The sequence below is a fragment of the Balaenoptera ricei genome, chromosome 1 (assembly GCF_028023285.1).
Source record: "Balaenoptera ricei isolate mBalRic1 chromosome 1, mBalRic1.hap2, whole genome shotgun sequence".
NCBI lineage: Eukaryota > Metazoa > Chordata > Mammalia > Artiodactyla > Balaenopteridae > Balaenoptera > Balaenoptera ricei.
In genome coordinates this window covers 168,642,628-168,668,558 of record NC_082639.1, presented here as the reverse complement: position 1 = coordinate 168,668,558, position 25,931 = coordinate 168,642,628, and the positions used below count along the sequence as shown (strand labels likewise).

General features: G+C 35.7%; 1 protein-coding gene across 1 annotated transcript in view; it reads right to left on the bottom strand.

Annotated features, from left to right (window-relative positions):
* Positions 1-15,603, bottom strand: part of LOC132372632 (serine/threonine-protein kinase MRCK alpha-like) — a 128,528-nt gene extending 112,925 nt beyond the window's left edge. Inside the window, exons 1-2 of the mRNA XM_059934747.1 lie at positions 15,588-15,603; positions 7,514-7,647 (exon numbers count right to left, since the gene is read on the bottom strand). Coding sequence (XP_059790730.1) covers positions 7,514-7,647; positions 15,588-15,603 — 150 coding nt within the window. The remainder of the gene's footprint in view (positions 1-7,513; positions 7,648-15,587) is intronic.
* Between the last annotated feature and the right edge of the window lie 10,328 nt (positions 15,604-25,931).

Here is a 25,931-nt window from a genome sequence, read left to right as displayed (position 1 = left end):
CAATGTGGAAAAGAAGAGATCGTGGGGCAAGTGACACGAACCACCACCAACCACACCAAAGAATGGGCTTCATCCAAAGAAGGTGATGTTGTGTATATGGTGGGATTGGAAGGGAGTCCTCTATTACGAGCTCCTTCCGGAAAACCAAACAATTAATTCCAACAAGTACTGCTCCCATTAGACCAATTGAAAGCAGCACTCAACGAAAAACATCCGGAATTAGTCAACAGAAACCGCATAACCTTCCATCAGGGTAACACAAGACCACATGTTTCTTTGATGACCAGGCAAAAACTGTTACAGCTTGGCTGGGAAGTCTAATTCATCTGCCGTATTCACCAGACATTGCACCTTCAGATTTCCATTTATTTCAGTCCTCACAAAATTCTCTTAATGGAAAAAATTTCAGTTCCCTGGAAGACTGTAAAAGGCACCTGGAAGAGTTCTTTGCTCAAAAAGATAAAAAGTTTTGGGAAGATGGAATTATGAAGTTGCCTGAAAAATGGCAGAAGGTAGTGGGATAAAAGGGTCAATACGTTGTTCAATTAAGTTCTTGGTGAAAATGAAAACTAACTCTTTTATTTTTACTTAAAAACCGAAGGCACTTTTTGGCCAACCCAATATTAAATTTTAAAAAAAGATATTAAATTTAGACTTTGTTAAATATACAAAAAATTCAATACTACTAGAAACTGCTAGAATGAGTAGTGAGCAAAATGAGAACAAGAAAACAAAAACCTCGATTAAAAATCAAGAAAAAAATTTTCAAGATGAAAAGAATTCTGGAGATTGGTTTCACAACAATGTGATGTACCTTACACTACTCAATTATAAACATAAAAATGATTAGGGTAGTAAATTTTATGTTATATATATTTTGCCACAATTAAAAAAAAGAGCAAACTCAGCCATAAAAAGAATGAAATAATGCCATTTGTAGCAACATGGTTGGACCCAGAGACTGTCATACTAAGCGAAGTAAGTCAGACAGAGAAGGACATGTCATATGATATTGCTTATATGTGGAATCTAAAACAATGGTACCAATGCACTTAGTTACAAAACAGAAACAGAGTTACAGATGTAGAAAACAATCTTATGGTTACCAGCGGGGAAGTGGGGAGGGATAAGTGGGAGACTGGGACTGACATACACACACTACTATACATAAAACAGAAAACTAATAAGGACCTACTGTATAGCACAGGGAACTCTGGTCAATGCTCTCTAATGACCTATATGGGAAAAGAATCTAAAAAAGAGTGGATATGGGGATACGTATAACTGATTCACTTTGCTGTACAGCACTAAGTAATACAACATTGTAAATCAACTATACTCCATTTAGAAAAAAAGAAAGAGTGAGAAAGCAGATAAAGATAAGCATAGAAAATGCATGACAAACAGAAAACAAAAAGTGGTAGAAACATGTCCATATAGATTAGTAATCAAAATAAGTACAAAAGGAATAAGTTCACCAGTTAAATGCAGTTTGTTATACCAAATTATGAAACAAAATCTAGACTTAAATAGAAAAAGCATTATTATAGCAATGATAAAATTCTATTCACTAGAAAGAAATTCCACTCTAAATTTTTGTAAATTCCATAAGATAGACTCAAAATATATTAGAAAAAAAAAATCGCTAGAACTTCACAGAAAAACTGGTGAATACATCATCATGAGAAAATCCAATTTCTCAATCATTAATAGATAAACCAAGCAGTTAAAAAAATAGTGACTATAAAGAAGATTTGAAAAGCTCAATTAATAACCTTCATGTATATTTAGAAGCTTGCATCCAACATTGGGAAACACATTCTTCTTAAGCATATATTGAATATTTAAAAATGAAAAGGTCTAGATCATGCAGTAATTCTCAGAAGATTTCAAAGAACAGATATCATACAGATCAAGTTCTTTAATAATATTACCATTAAGATAGAAATAAAAGATAATAAGGCTAAATTCCATAATAACTCACAGATCAAGGAGAAAAATCATAAAGGGTATTAAAATATTTAGAACCAAAAAAATTTTAAATACACAAAACAATAAAAATGTTTAGTAAAGACTAAAACTTGGGGATGCAGTAAAAAGGTATTGTATATACACAGGGGGAAATTTAGAGCCTGAAATACTTATACTGAAACTAAAGAAAAGTTGAAATTCAGTGAAATTCCACCTAAAAAGTTAGAGAGAACAATGCATTAACCGCTTCCCCCAATATGATATGATGATAATAAAGAACATAAATTAATGAAAAGGAAACATGAGAATAATGAAGATCAACAAAGCCAAAAGCTTGTTCTTTGATCTCACTAAATATCTGGTGAGGTCAAACAAGGGAACAAGAATAAATGCACAAAGAAATAATATGAAGAAAGAAGGAGAGGTTATAACTACAAATCTAGGAGAAATCAAAAAAGGTAAAAGGATGCAATGAAAAATTTTATGCCAACAAATTTTTCAACTTAATGAGCAAATTCCTATAAAAATAAATTTAGCAAAACTGTTTCAAGAAGAAATAGAATGCCTAAATAGTCCTATAACAATTAAAGTAACTAAATCAATAGCTAACAAAAATTCCCCATCCCCCCAGTCGGAAAAAGTCTCCAGACTCAGATGGTTTTACAGATGATTCCTCCAATGTGTTTCGAGGAACAAAACATTCTTCTTATACAAACTTTTCTAGAGAACAGAAAAAGAGGCAGTGCTACTCAGCTAACTCTATAAGACCAGTATAATCTTGATACCAAAGGAAAAAAAAAAAAAAAGAGAGAAAGAAAAAGTCCAGAAAGAGGAAAAAAAAAGAAAAAGCCAATCTCATTGAAGAAAACAAATAAAAAATCCTTAAAAAACCCAAAGACATTAGCAAATCAGGTCAGTGATATCTGAAGTGGGTAAACATGAACTCTGGAACTCAACTCCCTGTGTTGAAATTCCAGTTCCCCCACTTTCTAGCCCTATGATCTTGAGCAAATGTACCTAACTTCTCTGTGTGGGATCTCACCATTTATAAAATAAAAACACTACTACTACCGCTGCTGCTGCCGCCGCTGCTGCTACTACTAATACGTAAATCACAGGGTTCTTTAAAAGATTAAATGAGCTAATAAATGTAAAGCACTTAAAGCAGTACTATTAGAACAGATGCAACGTAACTGTTACCTATATTATCATATTAATATTTAGGAGACAATACATGGGCAATTCAGTTTTAACTCAGAAAAGTAAAAACGGTTTAACGTTAGGAAAAGTTTATAAATGTAAGTCATCAAACCAATTTATTTTTATTTATTTTTGGCTGAGTTGGGTCTTTGTTGCTGGGCGTGGGCTTTCTCTAGTTGAGGCGAGCGGGGGCTACTCTTCATTGAGGTGCGTGGGCTTCTCATTGAGGTGGCTTCTCTTGTTGCGGAGCATGGGCTCTAGGCTCTAGGCTTCAGTAGTTGTGGCTCACGGGCTCTAGAGCACAGGCTCAGCAGTTGTGGCGCACGGGCTTAGTTGCTCCGCGGCATGTGGGATCTTCCCGGGCCAGGGCTCGAACCCGTGTCCTCTGCATTGGCAGGAGGATTCTTAACCACTGTGCCACCACAGAAGCCCCAAACCAATTTATTAAAGGAGAACAATCACATAATTCCATCAATAGATATTAACAAATTTCTAGAAATTTTTTGCAATACTGTGCCAAAAAAGCACATTTAATAAAGTCAATACCCATTTTTAATAAAAACGATTAGCAAAATAGGAATAGAAGATAATTTTCTTAACCTGATAAAAAGTATTTACCTAAAACTTACAGAAAACATTATTATTTTCTTAGAAATCAGGAATAAGATAAGGATGCCTGCTATCATCACTTCTATTGAATGTTGTATTTGAGGTCCTAGCTTATACAGTAAGACAAGGAAAGAAAGAAAAGTAAAAAAAAAAAAAATAAAATCAAAAGACAAAGAAAAAAACCTGTCATTTCATAAAACCTTAAAGAATCTCAAATATATTATTACAATTAATAAGAGTTTAGCAATGTTGCTAAAACAGAATCAGTAAGAAAGCATAATTTTAAAGGTATCATTTAAAATATGAAAACTTACAATCATAAATTAAAGGAAAGGCAAACAAGACCTGTATAGAATTTTATGGAGAAACATTTTAAAATACTTTAAAGATACAGAGAGATATACCATGTTTGTGGATAAAAAGACTGTGGGACTGCAGGGAAAATAATTTTATGTTTTTGTACAGTTAGGCCTTTCTAAGCAAATTTTACTGAAACTTGGAACATGGGTTAAAAGCAAGCCTTGTAAAGTAATTTATGACTAATTTAGATACGTAGTGAGAAAACTCCAAAGAGATTTAACTCCTGGACTTTTGTGTTTACATTTCAAGGAGGGTTGGAGAGAGAGATAAGAGCCTGTACCAAGGAGATAATCTCTTTATAGAGCTGGAGACTTGGACACATCTTTCCACCGGAGTGACTTATTTATATTCCGAAGGGTCTTAGATCCTTCTCTTTAGGTTTCCAGGGAGACCCGCAGAAAGGTGGGTAGAGATAGAGGGGAAGCAGGAAGCATCTGCCTCTCTCCTCTCTGTAAACACCCTGATTCACTATTTCAGGGCTCTTTCTCTACCATACAGTCTCCATATGTGTATGGTTTTATCCAACCAGCTCTCATTGTGTTGCCCTAAAGGGTAAGAAGGGGCATACAGGAAAGCCACGTGGTTTTTGTTTTGTTTTGCTTTTCTGAATGTAAATCGTAATAATCTTTCCTTGCTCTTGAAATCTTGTGTGCATTTAGAATGATATTAATAAACATGGATAAGAATATAAAGACTCAATGTTATAATGATGTCAATTCTCCTGAAATTGCTCTATGGATTTAATGCAATTTTAATCAAAATCCCATCACAGTTTTCAAGGAATAGAGAGTTGAGATATAGACCCATGCATAAGTGGAAATTTAATATCTGACAGAGGTGACACTGCACATCACTAAGGGAAGGAGGGCCTATTTAGTAAATGAACAACTGGCTAGCCATATGGGAAAAAGTGAAATTGGATCCTTATTTCATATGATACACAAAAATAATTTTCTGATGCATTAAAAATTTAAATATGAAAACCAAACTTAAAAACTTCAAGATAAAAATTTAGGAGAATTGTTTTTTACCTCAGATTTCTTACATAAGCCAGCAAATGCAATAATCATAAAAATGTAGACTGATGAATTTGACTACATTAAGACTAAAAACTTTTGTTAGTCAAAAGCTCCCATAAACAAAATGAAAAGACAAGCCACTAGCTGGGAGATATCTGTAACATACATAATCGATAAAAGATTAGCATGTCCAGAAAATTCTTACAAACCAATAAGGAAAAGACAAACAACCCAACAGAAAAATGTATAAAGTATATTAAGAAGTATTTCACAAAAGAAGAAAGATAAATGATAAATGGACATGTGTGAGGATACTCAGCCTCATTAGTAATTAGAGAATGCAGATTAAGACCATACTAAAACATCATTTTAGACCTCAAATGTCAACTTAGATTAGGTTGGCCAAAAATAATATATCTAGTAATATGAAGTACTGTTGAATATAAAAACTCCTGTACACTACCGGTAGGAGCATAAATTGGTACAAGCAGTGGAAAATGCTTTGACATCATCATAAAAAATACAGTATTTCTATTGCGTATGACCCAATTATTCTATTCGTGTTTGTGTCTGGATATATGTTCAAGAATGATCACAGCAGCATCATTTATAGTAGCTATTAATTATAAGCAACCTAAATGTCAGCAAACAAAAAATTAGATAAGCAAATTGTGAGTGTTGACATAATGGTGTATTTTATAGCAACTAAATGAATGAGCAACGGCTATATAGACGAATCTTAGAAACAATCTTGAGTGAAAAAAGCAAATTGCAAAAGATTGCATATACCATTTTACAAAGCTCAAAAAAAGCTAACACTAGTATACTGTTTAGAGATACACTAATATGTGATAAAAATTTTTTAAGTAAGGGAATGATTAACATAAAATTCAGAACAGTGATTACTATTGTTGGGGAAGTGATGAGAAAGGAATAGGAAATGACTACCCAGGGCTATGTCACAAAATAGGTAATGCTCTATTTCTTAAGTTGGATGTTAGGTTCATTTTATTATTTGCGTCAAAACTTATATAATGTTACATTTACTTTTTATATGCATCAAATGAAAAGAATCTTAAAAAGAATATCTGCTGCCTGTAGGATATCAGGCAAATCATTTAAAATTCTTTATCAATATGATGTGTTTCATTTCAGCACTACCCTCTTCTCAAAATATACTGAAAGGATTTTTAATATTAAAACTTATTAAAAATTGGCCAAGTACCTGTTACTATAAATCTAGATATCAGATGCTCATCCTTATTATGTTAACCAAGTTTGTTTGAGTAATCCTACCTTTAAATACATAACAGTAACCATTAATATAATATTATTAAAACAAATAGGACCTCTGTTACAAATTCCAAATATTATTAAATTGACCATGAATATAAATGAATCTATACAAAACACTGCTTGAAAGCACATCAAGAAAAAAGTAAAAATATACTAATCTAATTCACTTTGACCTTCATAGCTTTCTCTGTTAATCTTTTTGATTAGCTTCATCAGCAAAAGGTTATTTGTTTTATTTTTAATTACCTCCATTTCTTTATGGGCAGCAAGACTTATAAGTCTTCCCCAGAAGGACTTCATCTGTTTTATTAATGAATTATATACAACACCATTGAATACAATTTATACTATGCCATAAACCACTCATTTCTTTTTTGCATTGGATAGTATTAATTCCAACATTCTAAAATTTGTTAATGAAATGCAAAGTACACACAGCATATCACTTAAGTAAAGTATTTTTCTCTAGTGCTCGAATATTATATATCCTATTGGACTGTGTTACTGTGTCCTAGCTATTAATTAATTTTGTTGATGTTTATAGTAATAGTTACATGTTCACAAAGTTCTTATGAAAGTAACTTCAGCTTATTCATCCATGCTTTGAAAGATAAACTGACATCTAAAAAAATGATTAAAGAATTAAAGAAATTTTCTATCATAATCTTTAAAGAATGTTCACATTAGCAAGTCACGATGAAAATATGCCTGTAGTTTTCATTTTTCCATAGACAATAAACAGATTTTTACTATTCTCTCACTTCTTCATAATATTTCTTTTTCAATAACATTTACTTTCAATCAAGTCCTTTGATTATTAACACTCCAAAAGAACAAAAGATTCTGAACTTTGAAGCCTCGAAAATTTAGAAGTTTCTTCATAACTAGCCATTCATCAAATGTCATACACCAAAATAATTCTTAAATTTTTAAACCATCTTTTTACAGACAAAGTATACCGTATATTATTGTAATTCCTTATGAATGCTTTCAATATACAAATTAAACAAGATTAAGAATTCAGAAAAGGCTTTAACAATCTATCTATGTACTTTTACCTTATTTAATTCTTCCCTTTCTTGTTGTAATGTTTTGATTTGTTTTTCATAAGCCTTGATTTGTCTAAAAGCATCATCTAGTTCTCGCCTCACAGAATTAGCTTCTTCAAGTTGCTGTTCCAAGTGACTTGATTCTAAAAACAGGAAACAATGTTTCTTTTACTATTTGCATAAAAATAAATACTGAAAACCAAGGTTTAAAGCAACTAAATTTTAAAAAATAAAGTATTTTGAAATTGGTATTCAGCTTATCAACACCACATGCCACTGACTCATGAAAATTAGGTGCTTATCAGTTCACTGTAAAGATGGTGAATAGGTAATGCCAGGATGAAGAACAAATTTTAAGTGCAAAGTTTTTGCACAGAACTTATGTGCAAAAATGCCTTCATATCTATTAGAAAAAAAAGGACCATCATTCCAAAAAGCAGTATCTTCAGAACCAATTAAAAACTTAAAACTAACAAAAAAGAACACGACCAATCAAACGAAATAGATAAGTTTTCCTCTATTGTTAGTTAGCATTCTTCTGCTGATATTACTCAAATTATTGTATGATGGTTTTACTTCTAACGTTGTGGTTCCAGATCACCCCGCCTGGTTTCACTAGTGGTGATTTGAAGAATAAACTCTGATTTCTAAAAGCAAATATTTGAAATAGGCTCAGGGAGTTGAGTAACTTGCCTAAGGTCACATTGCTAAATGAGTATCAGAGCTAACTACAGCCCGCCAGTCTTACATCAACCTCTCCAACTTAAAAAGTAATGTAATTAAACGATGTTTAACATTATAAGTTCAGAAGAGTTATTATAAAATAAAATAATTAATCTTAACATATGCTTAAATAAAATTTAATAAATTGATATGAAATATCCCTGGCATCAAAAGTAAATTAGCAAATTAAAGAATTGAAGCCAGTGAAAACAGAGAAATCTAAACACATTCATTGTTAATTTTGTTCTGGATATTTTCTATTCCTTACAGCCTTGTTACTCTGAGTGTCATCCCCAGAGAAGTAGCATTAGCATCCTGGGAGCTTGTCAGAAATGCAGAATCTCAGGCCCCACCCCAGACCTAATGAATCAGAATCTATATTTTAACAAGATCCTCAGGTGGCTCATTCTCAAATTAAAGGCTGGGAACAAATGCACAGAGCACTGCACACTGCTGAGTGTGATGCTTTCAATAAATGAAGAAGTGTTTATAATACGTTAGTTCTATTGAAAAGAGCATTTCATTTGTATAGACAAGTCCTGTAGTCAAGAAGTAACTTAAATGTATCCATGTATTACACACTAACTGGTTCTAGATTCCTTAAATAAAATAATTTACTAATATTCAGTGCCCTAAACTTATAGATTTATTAAAAGCTTATTTATCTTAGGTATTAGTTTTTAGCAATTTTGAAAATATCTGCAAAGTTGCATTTGATTAGTTTTCATTTCGTCTTAATAGTATGTATTAAGTGTTTTCCTTGAAGAACAATAAAACATATCAATGGATGTTTAATCTTAAGGATCACAGGGTATTCAGTCTTATATTCAGAAAATTACATTTTATCATTTTCTCAAATTTCAGCATTTCATGTGGGAATATTTCTGTTTATACTAATTTCTTTTAAACATGTTTAAATTTTTTTTGTTGTTATTTTAACTTTTCAGCACTTTTACGATTTCAATGATTTATAAAGTAGGTATAATTTAGTTTGTTATTTCTAATAACTTGGAGTCAAAATTTAGTATGTGACACAGCTGACTTCTGTCATTTCTGGGGTCATTTTAATCAAATTTTATGGTTAAGGTATATCAATCTAGAGTAGTAACATGGCACATTTAGTAATGCCTTCTGAGAATGCTCACTTCCTTTCTTCTACTTTGAAAAGTTCTTCCCTAGCATGTTAAAATTTTTTGCAGATTATTGAGTCATCCATTTATCTAAACTGCTCTGTTAGAAACAAAAAAAGTGTCAATATTTCATAAAATGTCTGCATCATATAAAGTTTACAGCAAAATGTATTAAATGTGATAGCTTCAACAGTCTTTAAAGATGTTTTTATTGTTTTATTTCAATATAGGTTAAATTTTAGTTTTATCCCAGCCATTTCATGTTGGCAGCTTTGCCATGGAATTGTTAAGTAGATAATACAAAATACGTGTCAGATTTTCATGACTCATATTTCAGATACTTTAAAAATGCCTAAAAGACTCAAAATATTCATTTAGACAACAACAACAGGTAAATTATGAGAAGTACATGAGGAAATGTACTGGATAAAACAAACCCAGCCAATTACTTATAAAACCCTCTAATATGGAGAAAAGTATAGCACTTGTAATTTGGAATACACAGAATTTTGTATCCCCCAAAGATAAAAACCCCAAATCAAGAAAAATTCAGAATGTATTGAACTTTGGCCAACTACTATAAAATGGCTCAGGTAGAAGAGCTTTCACATTCACTACAACAAATAGTAAATTCGATTAAAATTTTGAAAGAAATCCTCAAAGACTATCAAAAATATCTATTAAATATATGACAACATGACTAGCCAAAACATTTAGATGAAGTTATTAAAAACTATTTTAGTGATTAAATAGAAAAGCAGTACTAGGGAAGTGAGGTTAGCTCATAGCAACAAAATGGTTCTTAACTCACTGCTGCTAGTAGAATCCTCAAACTCAATCTGTTAGTAATAAGGATTTAATGAGGGCACAATACACAGGAATTTTCTTTGCACTGTGTGGTATATAAGAGAAATACAAAATACGGTCTCTGTCTTGAAGGAGATAGGAAGACAAGAGTAACACTCTTTAAATCATAAAGCAGAAAATCAAATACAAATTGTGTGGCAGGTTATATGGATGATATAGGAATTAAGAGAAGGGCGTGACTAAAGTGGCACTCACAGCGGAACACTGATAAACTGCAGAGGGACTGAGGCTGGAGTCAGAAGGTGGTTGACAGAACAATCAAAGCACCTCTCTCTCTGATACACAAGAGCAGTGTCACAGCTTTTCCATTATGGTCTTATTTCTCAAATAATCCATAACTCTTCTGATGTGAAGAGATTTTACTTCTAACCATGATGAAGGAAAACAGATTCCCCTATTATCTTCCCCTCCATTCACTATTTTTCTCCTTTACTTACATACTGTAGGACAGTATTGTGTGTGTGTTTGTGTGTGTGTGAGAGGGAAAGAGACAGAGACAGAAAGAGAGAGAAAGGGGACAGAGGGAGACAGAGAAAGGGTGGTTTCAGTGTAGAGTTGGAGAGACACAGACAGTACACAGAGGTGCAAACCATAACCCTTGAGGCACTGTAAGGCAATTCCTAAAAAATTAAACACAGAATTACCATATAATTCAGGAATTCCTTCTTATTACTTCTTATAAGTATTACTTCTTTTTTTTTTTAATTTTTTTTTTTAAATTAATTTATTTATTTATGGCTGTGTTGGGTCTTCGTTTCTGTGCGAGGGCTTTCTCCAGTTGTGGCAAGCAGGGGCCACTCTTCATCGCGATGCGCGGGCCTGTCACTGTCGCGGCCTCTCTTGTTGCGGAGCACAGGCTCCAGACGCGCGGGCTCAGTAATTGTGGCGCACGGGCCTAGCTGCTCCGCGGCATGTGGGATCTTCCCAGACCAGGGCTCGAACCTGCGTCCCCTGCATTGGCAGGCGGACTCTCAACCACTGCGCCACCAGGGAGGCCCCAAGAATTACTTCTTATTATATACCCAAAAGAAGAGAAAGCAGGGACTTGAACAGGTATTTGTACAGTCATGTTCATAGCAGTTTTATTCACAATAAACAAAAGGTGGAAGCAACCCAAGAGTCCATTTATAAATAAATGGATAAACAAAATATGGTATATACATACTGAGGAATATTGTATTAAGGTAGGAAATTCTGACACATGCTATAACATGGATGAACCTTGAATACACTACACTAAGCGAAATAAGTCAGTCACAAAAGGACAAATATTTTATGATTCCATTTATATGAGGTTCCTAGAGTAGTCAAATTCTAAGAAACAGAAAGTAGAATGGTGGATGCCAGTGGCTAGTGGGTGGGAGGAATAGGAGTTATTGTTTAATGGGTAAAGTGGAGATGGATGGTGGAGATCATTGCACAGCATTGTGAATGTGCTTAATGTCACTGAACTGTACATTTTAAAATGGTTAAAATGATCATTTTTATATTATGTATTTTTTACCACAATAAAAAAGATTAAAAATGAATTAATGAATGATATTGAGGAGATGGAATAAAATCTAGAGTATCACTGGGACTAACACATGATCAAGAAAACAGTGCTTGGGAAGGAAGAATACTAAAAAGAGGGATACAGCCTTTCTTACAACATTATTTTCACTGATTCTATTCCACCTCTGGGAAATGATAAAAAATAACGAGTAGAGTAATCCTATAAGCACTGACTTTAGGGAGAAGGTAGGAATAAAGTAAAGGAAGGGCATTTCAACCAGTAATTTAATGGTAATCAATCTCCCCAATTAGGGTGATGCCAGGGACCATTTATTTGTATGTAAGAGATGTGAGCGTGTTGGGAATTGCCTGTAAAGACACAACGTAGGAAGATACATTAGGAAGTGGTCAGAGATTTCCAAGAGTGAGGTTTCATTTAGTCATTCATTCACTCATTCATCAACAAATATTGATTTAGGGGTTTTTATGTGCCAAGCATCATTATAGGCACTTCGATATTTCAATGAATAAAATACTCAAAGTCCCTGTTTTCAAGGAGCTTATAGTCTAGTGGTAAGGCGAGGGAAGTAAAGCAATTTTAAAAATGTGTCAGTGGTGAAAAGTTTTATAGAGGAGTAGAAATTTACCAGGTGAAGAGTGTTTCCAGCAAACAAACAAGCAGAAAGAAAGAAAGAAACAAATAGATGTTTAGATGGATGGATGGATGGACGGATGGATGGACAGATGGATGGATGAAAAAAATGAATGAAATGGGGGTGAAGAAAAAGAAGACTACATAAAAAAACAACAACCAAATATGTGAAAAACCTGGAGGTGATTAGGTGAAACTAAAAGTAGTTCACCATGGCTGGGATCAGTGGGTGAGGGAGTAATAACAAAAGACAAACCTAGAGAGGAAAACACATGCAAGATAATGAAGGACCCTGTAATCAGAATTGAGAAATTTTAATTTTATCCCAGAGGCAACGGGGATCCTCTGAAAACATTTAAGTATGTATGTTGAAGCTGTGATGTGATCAGATTTATATTTTCAAAGCTGGACGTTATATGTAAAATAAACTAAGAAGTCTGAAATTGGAGAGAAAAAGGATGACTGGCCAGGGACAATGGAACCTGACACAGTGTGTCAGGAACATTGAAACTACACAGTGTTAAGTTCCCTGGGTTTTCTTTTTGGTTCTTATTTCACAGACTTAGAGCTGAAGAAGCCAGCAACCCAGAAATGCCAACAGAAGCAGAAAACAAAAGCCTGAACAAAAGGCTACTCTTTCTAGCCAAAGAACCAAGAAGGGGGCAAACTAGCAAGACAGAAAAGTTTTAGAAAATAAACATTCTGCTCAAGTTAAACACCACAGAAAACATTGTGGCCCGATGACCACCTGTGTCAGCGAAAGACAAGTGAGGAACTAGATTTCCAATCACATGAGGTTTTAATGAAGTGCCCAAACACACCACGAGGGTAATTAGAGAAGGGGGGCCAGGATTTTCAACCCCCTTGGCTGGTAACAAGCCCCTTCCCACACACAGTGTCAGTGGAGACCACATGGGGAACCAGGACTTCCATCTCCACCCAGCATTAATGAGGATCTCCCCCTTCTCCCCACTGGGGTGGTATCAGAAAAGAGTAAGAACTTTCACCATTGCCCAGCAGTAAGAAGGCCACCTCTACCACAGTGTCAGTGGAAACCAGTCAGGGGGCTGGAACTCCCATTCCCTTCCAAGAATAACAAGGAGCCCTTCCTTGGGTGTCAAGGAAGGTCAAGTGGGGAAACTGGATTTCTACCTCAACCTGGCAGTAAGGAGATGGCAATCCCCTTCCCACTGCTGGAATGGTGTCAGGAAAAGCCAGCTAAAATGGAAGGTTTAAATAAGATCCAGAGTCATTCATCAAACATCACTCATCCTACCAAGAACTAGAAAAATCTCAACTTGAATGAGAAAAGAAAATCAATAGATGCTGACACCAAAATAACAGAGATGTCAGAATAATCTGACAAGATATTAACACAGTGTAATAAAAATGCTTCAATGAGCAATTATAAACATATCTGAAACAAATGAATAAATAGAAGACCTGAGCAAAGATACAGAAAGTCTCAGCAAAGAAATGGAAGATTAATGAAGAAGAAAATGGGAATTTTATAAATTAATAAAATAAAAATATTGGTAGATAGATTCAGCAGCACAAAGGAGGGATCAGAGGGATCTGTGAACTGGAAGGTCTAACAGTAGAAATTAACCAATCTGAATAACAGGAAAGAAAAAACAGAATGGAAACAAAAATGAACAGAGCCTCAGGGACTTGTGTGATGATTTACAAAAGATCTTACACTCGCATCATCAGAGTCCCAGAAGGAGAAAAGAAAGTAGGCAGGTCTGTAAAAGTACTTAGAAAAATAGGGTCTAAAATAATTCCGAAATATGGCAAGACACATAGTCCTACAGATTCAAGAAGATGAACAAACACCAAACAGAATAAACCGAAAGAAATCCATGCCAAAACACACCATTAAACATCAGAATACTAAAGAAATTATTATTATTATTATTATAAATTATTCTGAGAAAGACAGGCATCAAAACATTTTAAAAATCAGGTATTTCTAGGGGATATGATTTCTATTCCCCTTTCTACATTTTCTGTACAGAACATATAAAATTTGAAGCATGGGGTGGGATAGTATGGAATACCATACCTCATCCTGATCATGAAATGACCACTAATTACTGAGGTATTTATAGTGTGGCTGATAATGGCCAAAATGAGACCCATACTACACATCTATGTGATAATCAGGAATGCCATGCTGCTGCAGGGTGAAAAACATTCTCAAAGCTATCTTACAACAGTTTCATGAGCTGCCTAAAAACTCTTCTGGAATGAGGTGGGATGTGGTGAAATAAAAATGTCAGTTCACCAAAGGGGAAACGGGGTGAGGGAGGGATAAATTAGGAGTTTGGGATTAGCAGATACAAACTACTATATATAAAATAAACAACAAGGTCCTACTGTATAGCACAGGGAACTGCATTCAATATCCTGTAATAAACCATAATGGAAAAGAATATGAAAAATATGTGTCTGTATCACTTTGCTGTACACCAGAAACCAACACAACATTGTAAATCAGCTATACTTCAATTTTTTTAAAAGTCAGTTCAGAAAATATTCTTAAATTATCAAATTGATGACATGATGAGACAAGAATATGAAGTTGATGAAGTGATAAAATAAAACTGATCTTGCTTTTCTCCTTTAACACTACAGATCATTTTCACGTTCATTTCATAAAGAAGAAGGAGGAGGAGGGGGAGGACGAGGGGGAGGACGAGGGGGAGGAGAAGGAGAAGAAGAAGAAGAAGAAGAAGAAGAAGAAGGAGAAGAAGATTCTCCTAGAAATCTAACTTCAGGTTCTAGATTTTCAAGAACCACAGCTAACTGACATATAAGAGGTTAGTATGTTAAAATGTCCTTTCTTATATAATTTGATCAAAATGAAAAGTACACTTAGTATGGATGGGAAGATGATAAATTTAATACAGAACAAAGACATGTTTTTAAAAACACCAAATATAGAGCTGTCTTTAAAGACAGCATATTAAAAGCACTATGATGTTAGAAAAACCGCAAACGCTACAGAAAAATCAGTAGGTGACAAATGTAAATGAATGAGTTCTTAAACACGATTTAAGAATCATGACTTATAGATACAACATATAACTTAGGAATGATCATACTATATTAAACAGAATTTCAATATCCAAGAAGCAGCTGGCATGCAGTCCTACAAATCTAGTCTACATTCAATATATCCAGAATTTGCCATACCTCCTCCTCTAGTCCATACCATTCCCATCTACCATGATGTCTTGCCTGGACTATCCTACCTAGCCTCTCTACTTCTGCTCTCACGGCCCAAAATCTGTTCTCAAAACATCAGCCACAGTGATTCTGTTTAAACTAGCTCAGATCATGACACTCTGCTCCAAAACTTCAGTTTCTGATCTCTCTCCATGTAAAAGTCAAAGTCCTTGCTATAACTCCTAAGTAGCATGGTCCAACATATCGTGGTCTCCCAGATCTCATATTACTCTCCTCCTAGATCACTCTCTCCAAACATACTGGTCACCTTGTTCAATCTCAACTTAGTGTTTCTGCACTTATTATTCTGTAGGTCTCAAATGGTCTTTCCCCCCTATAGCTACATGGTTTGCTCTCTCACTCCCTCCCTAAAATGTCATTCTGCCCTTCCACACTTTCTATCCCATGTCTTTGCTTCCTTTTCCCCTTAGCTCTTTTTACTTAACAAACTGTATATTCTATTTATGTATTTTGCTTACTGTTTGCCTCACTCACTAGAACATAAGCTCTATGTGGGTGGGTATTATCTTTTTCTCATTTGTTCACTAGTATGTGCCCAGTGCTTGGGAATCAATAGGTATGCAATAAATATTTACTGAATAAATCACGAGTGATTTGTAATCTATATGAGTGTATATACATAGAAAGTTGAAAGGCATCAATATCCTCAGCTTCAAGTACACTACTAAATTGATACTGAAACTCAAAAATAAGGCATTATGATAAAAGAGATACAATTCTGTATCTTAAGGTTTAAGTGTGTACCAGATTATTCCAGCTCACGTTGCTCTCTTAACAATTATGTATGGCTTTTAAAGTCTCAACTTCACAACTTAGCTTTTATTATCTTTTGTGTATTGTTACTGTTCACTATTTATTGCTCCGTGTCTTTGTCTCCTTTTTATCTCTGCTGTGTAATGTCTACCATCACTTATCATTAATAATAATAAACAAAAACACTCATTTATAGACAGCTTACTGTGACTGGCACTGGGCTGAGCACAATGCATATACTGCCAAAATCAATTCCTACACCGCTCTGAAGTAGGTTCTACAGTCCTCACTACCTGATGACAGAGCTAGAATTATTTACTGCTATGAGTACTGAATAGTTCTCCAGGTTCTTGAAGAGATCTTCCCACTCATCATGCCTATAGTCTTGATTCCTATTGCCATGTTAATGGTGATCATTGTTCATCTGTATGGAAATCACTGTATTTGTTTTTTATAAACTGTTCTGTTAGTGATCAGTCTGCATTCAAAATATTTAATAAAAAAATACTGAGTCTCTTTAACAAGCAAACTAAAAACACTACAAAGTGTTCACTAAACCAGCTAGAGGTATCCTCTCTATGGAGTTGTAACTTATATATATAGTAGTGATAGTCAAAATATTTAGAAATTGGTACGGCATGGGCATTGACCAATTAGAGCAGACACCGGCTATAAAAATATAGTATGCCCATGCCAGTGTGCCCCTATGTACTGAAGACTAGCCCATATACAGAGGCTATCAAAGGTGAATCATGCAATATAACTTCAAACTTCTTTCACTCTCCCTTGACTCCCAGGAGAGCCAGGGTACAGAGTTTTTAAGGAAGAATGAATGGCTAAAAATAATTCTCCTTTCAGACCCTAAGACTAGGTTATGCAGACACATTAGGGCCTAGTTATGGTAATTAGAGGAAGCAAGCTAATTAAAAGCTTTTGACACCTGAAGCAGGGGTAGCAGGCCAAAGCAGCAAGCTTTCACAACAAGCTCTGAAGCCCAGAAGCCTTGAAGCTGCCGGAGCAAGGCTGGAGCAGGCAGAAGTGGTGAGCCACCAGGAAACTGTGGACAGGCAACACCCAGGGCGTAAGTTAAAGGTTTTCCTGAAAGCAAAAAGGAAAACCCAGCGTTAAGTTAAGCAGTAACTGACAACAATTGAGTCGTAGAGAGAAGGTTCTTAACTCGTAGAGCTGTTGATTTTCAATTATATCTTGCTCCTTTATTATTTCCCATAATTTACGCATTTCTTATAGGAGGTACATAAATTATGCTTTCATTTTCAGAGTCATTTTGTTTTGTTTTGTTTAACGAAAAAGCATAATTGAGAGAAATGCCGTTTCTGTCAGATATCCATGCCAGAGATGAACCTATCCACTGGGTCTGTATAATACCTAATGACAAATTCCTGATAGAAGACAAAATACTTTGGAGAAAAAAAATTATCTCTTTAGGGCTGTCTTTGCCTTTTGAAATCTATTAGTTGATAACTACTACAGGGTATGTAAGGCCACCAGAGATATTTTAACCAGGAATGAATAACTAAGCAGTAAGAGCTCATAATCCAGCCAATACTACTTTTCTGTACAAAATTCACTGTGTCTTAAAATAGAGTAAATTATCTACAATCTATTTGTTGCTTTTATTTTACATACTTTAATTGATATACATACAGAGCAAGGAGAGGGAGAAAGGAAGGAAGGAAGGGAGGGAGGGAGGTGGGAAGGAGGGAAGGGAGGGAGGAGACAAGGAGGGAAGGGAGGGAGGGAGGAAAGAAAGAAAAAAAGGAAGGAAGGAAGGAAGGAAGAAAGAAGGAAAGAAAGAAAGAAAAGAAAGAAAGAAAGAACGAACGAAAGAAAGAAAGAAAGAAAGGAAGGAAGAAAGGAAGGAAGAAAGGAAGAGAGAGAGAAAGGAAGGAAGGAAGGAGAAGAGAAAAGAAAAGAAAAGGAAGGAAGGCACCTTCTCATACTAAATCTCAAATATTATCAGCCATGCATTAAATACTCTGAATTGACTCTGGATCACACTGGCCTATGACCAGGCAGGACTTATTCTCAGTCCACTGACAGCCAGACTGCTGTCTGCAGCAGCCCACTCCCGACCCTGCACTCATTCTTCAATTCTTCCAAGCATTAGGACTATAGAGCAAATATCACTGTCCTTAACTATCTGCCTCACTTAATCCTAATGAGTAACTATAAGCAATTCTCCAGGGCCCTGTCCTTTTCTTCAGTCCCTTTTATGGAAAAAAATATATAAACAAATACACATATTATTTAAGTATTTATATTATTGCTTTATTTTTTTCCATAGTTCAATCTCAACTGAGCCCTAAATCCATCTGCAGCCTCACCATTAATCCTTTGTCCTGTACCAATCTTGTAAAATAACCTGTGCCCCCCTGCCACCACCATCTATCCTATCCCTGACCTATCCAAACCTTACCCTGCAATTAATGACCTGGTAGCCTACTTCACAGAAAATAGATCCTTCACATTCCCTCATACCACCTTTAAATGTTTCTATATTTCTACTTCTCCCTACTTCTTTTCCTTTTGAGCCCAAGGAAGAAGTGTCCCCACCACTTGCAAGGATAACAGTATCATCTGAGATCTTAACGCCAGACTCTCCCCTTCCTTTTCTTCTTTCCCTTGTTCCATTAAAGATTTATTTCTGGACTTCAAGCCTTCTTTCTTATGGCTCCTGAACACCAATTGATAAACTTTTCCACGACCATCTCCCATCCAAAAACAAAACATAAAACAAAAACTTTATTGCCATCCTACCTTCCCCTCAAGAAAGTGGTATCACATCCCTTTTTCCACAAGGTATCATTTCTCCATAAAGCACATTTGTAAAGAGTACTATATGCTTGCTTTTTCCACTTGTTCATCATTTGTTTCTCAGCCTCTTTCAATCACCTATTTCAATCTAGTTGCTATTTCCCTCTACTGGACTGAAATTACTCTCTCAAAGATCAATAATGACCTTCCAAATTCCAAATAAAATACATTGTTCTCAACTCTCATCTGTTTCAACCTCTCTTCATTATTGGACATCACTGACAATCAATATACTTCCCTACTTATTCTTTTTTCTGTAACCTATTAAATGATTTTCCCCAAGGATCTCTACTCCACTTTTTTTATATCTCCTCTCCTTCCTGACCTGTATTATCTATTCCATATGCCCTAATTAATATCTCTACGCTGATGACTCCTAAATCCTTATCTCCTAATAGGTAGACCCATACTTCTAGTTACCTATTAGTCATCTCTCTAGAATGTTCAGCAAATATTTCAAATTTAAGAAGTCAAAAAGCTGCACGTTAAACTCATTTACTCAGGTTGCATACCTCAGTCATCCATGATTTCTACCTTTAACTTATCACTGACATCCAAAGTGACTTCTTTAACAGTCTGTCTATCCCACCCATCCTTCTTGCCCACTGGCCTAGTTCAAGCCCTCATTATTTCATCTGAAAAATGACAATAGGTTCCTTTTTGACCACCTTACTATATGTCAGACATTACGCTAACTGCTGAGAATACAAAGAAATAAAAGAGCCCTTGCTCTCAAAAATCTCACAGTCCAGTGTGGGAAACATAACTAAACAGATAATTATAGTACAACATGAAAGGAAAGGTAACAACAAGGTCCTATAAAAAGCACAGAAGAGAGATTCCTAAGCCAAAAGGCAGGAGAAAGGAGGGAGGTATGTAATCCGTGAATATCTATGTTAACATTTCTTGGAAGAGGTTATTGACATATGAGTCTTACACAGTGAGCCCCAGAAAAAGGGGACCTAGGGGGGTCTGACTGGAGAGAGGGAATATTTTGTATTTTGGGAAATGGGGGCAGCATGAGCAAGGCACAGAAGCAAGTGCTATCTGTGCGGGGGAGAGGGCTGAAGACAATCAGGGATAATAAGCAGTTTTCTTTCTTAGGAAAGGTTTTCGTCACAGCAGGGAATAGCTAGAAATCAAAGTGAAGGATCCAAATAATGGAAGAGTTTGTATGCCACGCTAATCAACTAGAACCTTAAAATGTAGATAATAGGGAACCATTCTTCATATTTGGTTGTAGCTACATAACTTTAATAGCTCTGTGGAGAATGGTTCTGAGGCAGGGAAAGAAATGAGAAGGTTACAGCAGTAGCTGAGGTGAAAGATACTGAGGACCTAACTAAGGAAGACAGGAAGAAATTCAAGAAATACTTAGGATAAAAAAAATCAATGATTAATTGAATGACGTGGAGGCTAGAGAGTGAGAAATCCAGCATCTCCCTCCCTCTGGTCTCTTCTCTACCAAATCCTTCCTCTACACTATCAGTATTATCTTTCTTATCATTCTGATTCTATCACTACTCTGCTTATTAACATTTGATAGGACTCCCATTCCTGTGAAATAACGTTCCTTAGAATAGCATACCAAATCATTCACTGCATCTGCCCAAGAAAACTTTCAATCCTCTTCTTTCACTACCAACAACAAAAACCCTATATTCCAGGCACAAGATCACTAACTGCTCCCTGAATAAAAGAAATGCACTTAAAAGAAAAAAAATAACTATTTTGATTCTTTTAGAATATTATTATAGAAAATTTATAAAACTGAAGTGTGAAAAAAAAAAAAAGAAAGCCACAGATAACATTATTTCATAGAGAAAATGACTCTGAAATCATGTTTGTCCATATCATTTCAACCAGCAAGGTCCTCTTCTAGAAGTTTCTTCTAGAAGTAATTATTTAGAAAAGCATCTGAAATACAGTGAAAGCATTTTGTACAAAAATGCTTTGGAGAGCATTATTTCTAATATAGAAAAAATAGAACAACCTAAATATTTCATTCATTTTTTATGTATTAAGCACCTACTATGTACTAGACACTGTTGTAGGTGCTGGGGAATTGCAGTGAACTGACAGGGAAAAAATTCCTATATTCATGGAGCATACATTCCAGCTTAACATTATTGTTAACTAAATTACAGAGCTTCCACATAATGGACTTCAATGGAGCCATTAGAAATCAGGTTTAAAAGAAATGTTTCAACATATGGGGAAAAGACTTAAAATATTTGGTTAGAAAAGCTGGTTAGATATCAATGTTTATAAAACTATCCCAATTTTATTACCTATGAATAGAAATAAAATTGGAAAGAAATGCCCCCAAAATTACAGAAGTAGATCTCAATGCTGGGTACCTTTCCCTCTTGTAGATTAGACTGTGATCCTAATCAAGGGTATGGAACATGTTTGGATTATAGTATATAATTAATAAGTATTTTTTTCATTAGTCAAAATAAAGAAGCATGAAAGAAAAAAAGAACTTCCTTTTTCTGTTTTTAATCTCCAATAAGGAAAATTATTATATTTAAAAGTATTGTGCTAAGTACTGAGTATAATGAATAAAGAAATTTAGTCCTTGCCTTCACTAAGAGTCTATTGGTGAAGACAAACATTAAACACAGAAATAAGGAATTTAAAAGTTAAAAGTATAAGTGCTAGGAAGAAGTTGTACAAGGTTCTCACCTTCCCCATTAGAAAGATAAAAGTATCTTACATCTTCACTCCCATTTTTATATGCTTTCAGTTTTTCACCATTGAGAATGATGTTTGCTGTGGGTTTGTCATATATGGCCTTTATTATGTTGAGGTAGGTTCCCTCTGTGCCCACTTTCTGGAGAGTTTTTATCATAAATGGGTGTTGAATTTTGTCAAAAGCTTTTTCTGCATCTATTGAGATGATCATATGATTTTTCTCCTTCAATTTGTTAATATGGTGTATCACATTGATTGATCTGCGTATATTGAAGAATCTTTGCATCCCTGGGATAAATCCCACTTGATCATGGTGTATGATCCTTTTAATGTGTTGTTGGATTCTGTTTGCTAGTATTTTGTGGAGGATTTTTGCATCTATATTCATCAGTGATATTGGTCTGTAATTTTCTTTTTTTTATAGTATCTTTGTCTGGTTTTGGTATCAGGGTGATGGTGGCCTCATAGAATGAGTTTGAGAGTGTTCCTTCCTCCTCAATTTTTTGGAAGAGTTTGAGAAGGATAGGTGTTAGCTCTTCTCTCAATGTTTGATAGAATTCACCTGTGAAGCCATCTGGTCCTGGACTTTTGTTTGTTGGAAGATTTTTAATCACAGTTTCAATTTCCTTACTTGTGATTGGTCTGTTCATATTTTCTGTTTCTTCCTGGTTCAGTCTTGGAAGGTTATACCTTTCTAAAAATGTGTCCATTTCTTCCAGGTTGTCCATTTTATTGGCATAGAGTTGCTTGTAGTAGTCTCTTAAGATGCTTTGTATTTCTGCGGTGTCTGTTGTAGCGTCTCCTTTTTCATTTCTAATTTTATTGATTTGAGTCATCTCTCTCTTTTTTCTTGATGAGTCTGGCTAACGGTTTATCAATTTTGTTTATCTTCTCAAAGAACCAGCTTTTAGTTTTATTGATTTTTGCTGTTGTTTTCTTTGTTTCTATTTCATTTATTTCTGCTCTGATCTTTATGATTTCTTTCCTCCTGCTAACTTTAGGTTTTGTTTGTTCTTCTTTCTCTAGTTCCTTTAGGTGTAAGGTTAGATTATTTATTTGAGATTTTGCTGGTTTCTTGAGGTAGGCTTGTATAGCTATAAACTTCCCTCTTAGAACTGCTTTTGCTGCATCCCATAGGTTTTGGATTGTCGTGTTTTCATTGTCATTTGTCTCTAGGTATTTTTTGATTTTCTCTTTGATTTCTTCAGTGATGTCTTGGTTATTTAGTAACGTATTGTTTAGCCTCCATGTGTTTGTGTTTTTTATGTTTTTCCCCTTGTAAATCATTTCTAATCTCATAGCGTTGTGGTCAGAAAAGATGCTTGATATGATTTCAATTTTCTTAAATTTACTGAGGCTTGATTTGTGACCCAAGATGTGATGTATCCTGGAGCATGTTCCGTGCACACTTGAGAAGAAAGTGTAATCTGCTGTTTTGGGATGGAATGTCCTATAAATATCAATTAAATCTATCTGGTCTGTTGTGTCATTTAAAGCTTGTGTTTCCTTATTAATTTTCTGTCTGGATGATCTGTCCATTGGTGTAAGTGAGGTGTTCAAGTCCCCCACTATTATTGTGTTACTGTCAATTTCCTGTTTTACAGCTGTTAGCAGTTGCCTTATGTATTGAGGTGCTCCTATGTTGGGTGCATATATATTTATAATTGTTATATCTTCTTCTTGGATTGATCCCTTGATCATTATGTAGTGTCCTTCCTTGTCTCTTGTAACATTCTTTATTTTAAAGTCTATTTTATCTGATACAAGTATTGCTACTCCAGCTTTCTTTTGATATCCATTTGCATGGAATATCTTTTTCCATCCCCTCACTTTCAGTCTGTATGTGTCCCTAGGTCTGAAGTGGGTCTCTTGTAGACAGCATATATATGGGTCTTGTTTTTGTATCCATTCAGCAAGCCTGTGTCTTTTGGTTGGAGCATTTAATCCATTCACATTTAAGGTGACTATTAATATGTATGTTCCTATTACCATTTTCTTAATTGTTTTGGGTTTGTGTTTGTAGGTCCTTTTCTTCTGTTGTGTTTCCCACTTAGAGAAGTTCCTTTAGCATTTGTTGTAGAGCTGGTTTGGTGGTACTGAATTCTCTTAGCTTTTGCTTGTCTGTAAAACTTTTGATTTCTCCATCGAATCTGAATGAGATCCTTGCAGGGTAGAGTAATCTTGGTTGTAGGTTCTTCCCTTTCATCACTTTAAGTATATCATGCCACTCCCTTCTGGCTTGTAGAGTTTCTGCTGAGAAATCAGCTGTTAACCTTATGGGAGTTCCCTTGTATGTTATTTGTCGTTTTTCCCTTGCTGCTTTCAATAATTTTTCTTTGTCTTTAATTTTTGCCAATTTGATTACTATGTGTCTCAGCGTGTTTCTCCTTGGGTTTATCCTGTATGGGACTCTGCGCTTCCTGGACTTGGGTGGCTATTTCCTTTCCCATGTTAGGGAAGTTTTCGACTATAATCTCTTGAAATATTTTCTCTGGTCCTTTCTCTCTCTCTTCTCCTTCTGGGACCCCTATAATGTGAATGTTGTTGCGTTTAATGTTGTTCCAGAGGTCTCTTAGGCTTTCTTCATTTCTTTTCATTCTTTTTTCTTTATTCTGTTCCGCAGCAGTGAATTCCATCATTCTGTCTTCCAGGTCACTTATCCGTTCTTCTGCCTCAGTTATTCTGCTATTGATTCCTTCTAGTGTAGTTTTCATTTCAGTTATTGTATTGGTCATCTCTGTTTGTTTGTTCTTTAATTCTTCTAGGTCTTTGTTAAACATTTCTTGCTTTTTCTCGATCTTTGCCTCCATTCTTTTTCCGAGGTCCTGGATCATCTTCACTATCATTATTCTGAATTCTTTTTCTGGAAGGTGGCCTATTTCCACTTCATTTAGTTGTTTTTCTGGGGTTTTATCTTGTTCCTTCATCTGGTACATAGCCCTCTGCCTTTTCATCTTGTCTCTCTTTCTGTGAATGTGGTTTTTGTTCCACAGGCTACAGGATTGTAATTCTTCTTGCTTCTGCTGTCTCCCCTCTGGTGGATGAGGCTATCTAAGAGGCTTATGCAAGTTTCCTGATGGGAGGGACTGGTGGTGGGTAGAGCTGACTGTTGCTCTGGTGGGCAGAGCTCAGTAAAACTTTAATCAGCTTGACTGCTGATGGGTGGGGCTGGGTTCCCTCCCTGTTGGTTGTTTGGCCTGAGGCAACCCAACACTGGAGCCTACCTGGGCTCTTTGGTGGAGCTAATGGCCGACTCTGAGAGGACTCAGGCCAAGGAGTACTTCCCAGAACTTCTGCTGCCAGTGTCCTTGTCCCCACGGTGAGCCACAGCCACCCCCCGCCTCTGCAGGAGAACCCCCAGCACTAGCAGGCAGGTCTGGTTCAGTCTCCCCTGGGGTCACTGCTCCTTCCCCTGGGTCCCGATGTGCACACTACTTTGTGTGCGCCCTCCAAGAGTGGAGTCTCTGTTTCCCCCAGTCCTGTCAGAGTCCTGCATCAAATCCCACTAGGCTTCAAAGTCTGATTCTCTAGGAATTCCTCCTCCCGTTGCTGGACCCCCAGGTTGGGAAGCCTGATGTGTGGCTCAGAACCTTCACTCCAGTGGGTGGACTTCTGTGGTATAAGTGTTCTCCAGTCTGTGAGTCACCCACCCAGCAGTTACGGGATTTGATTTTACTGTGATTGTACCCCTCCTACCGTCTCATTGTGGCTTCTCCTTTGTCTTTGGATGTGGGGTATCTTTCTTGGTGAGTTCCAGTGTCTTCCTGTCGATGATTGTCCAGCATCTAGTTGTGATTCTGGTGTTCTCACAAGAGGGAGTGAGCGCACGTCCTTCTACTCCATCTTGGTTCAGGCTCCGAAGCTCAGGTTCTTGCTGTCTCATGGCAGGAAGAATTCAGTGAGAGACAAAATGATAGGTAAGAAGTGGATTTATTTAGAGAGAAACACACTCCACAGACAGAGTGTGGGCCATCTCGGAAGGTGAGAAAGGCACCAGGGTATGGCGTTGTCAGTTTTTATAGGG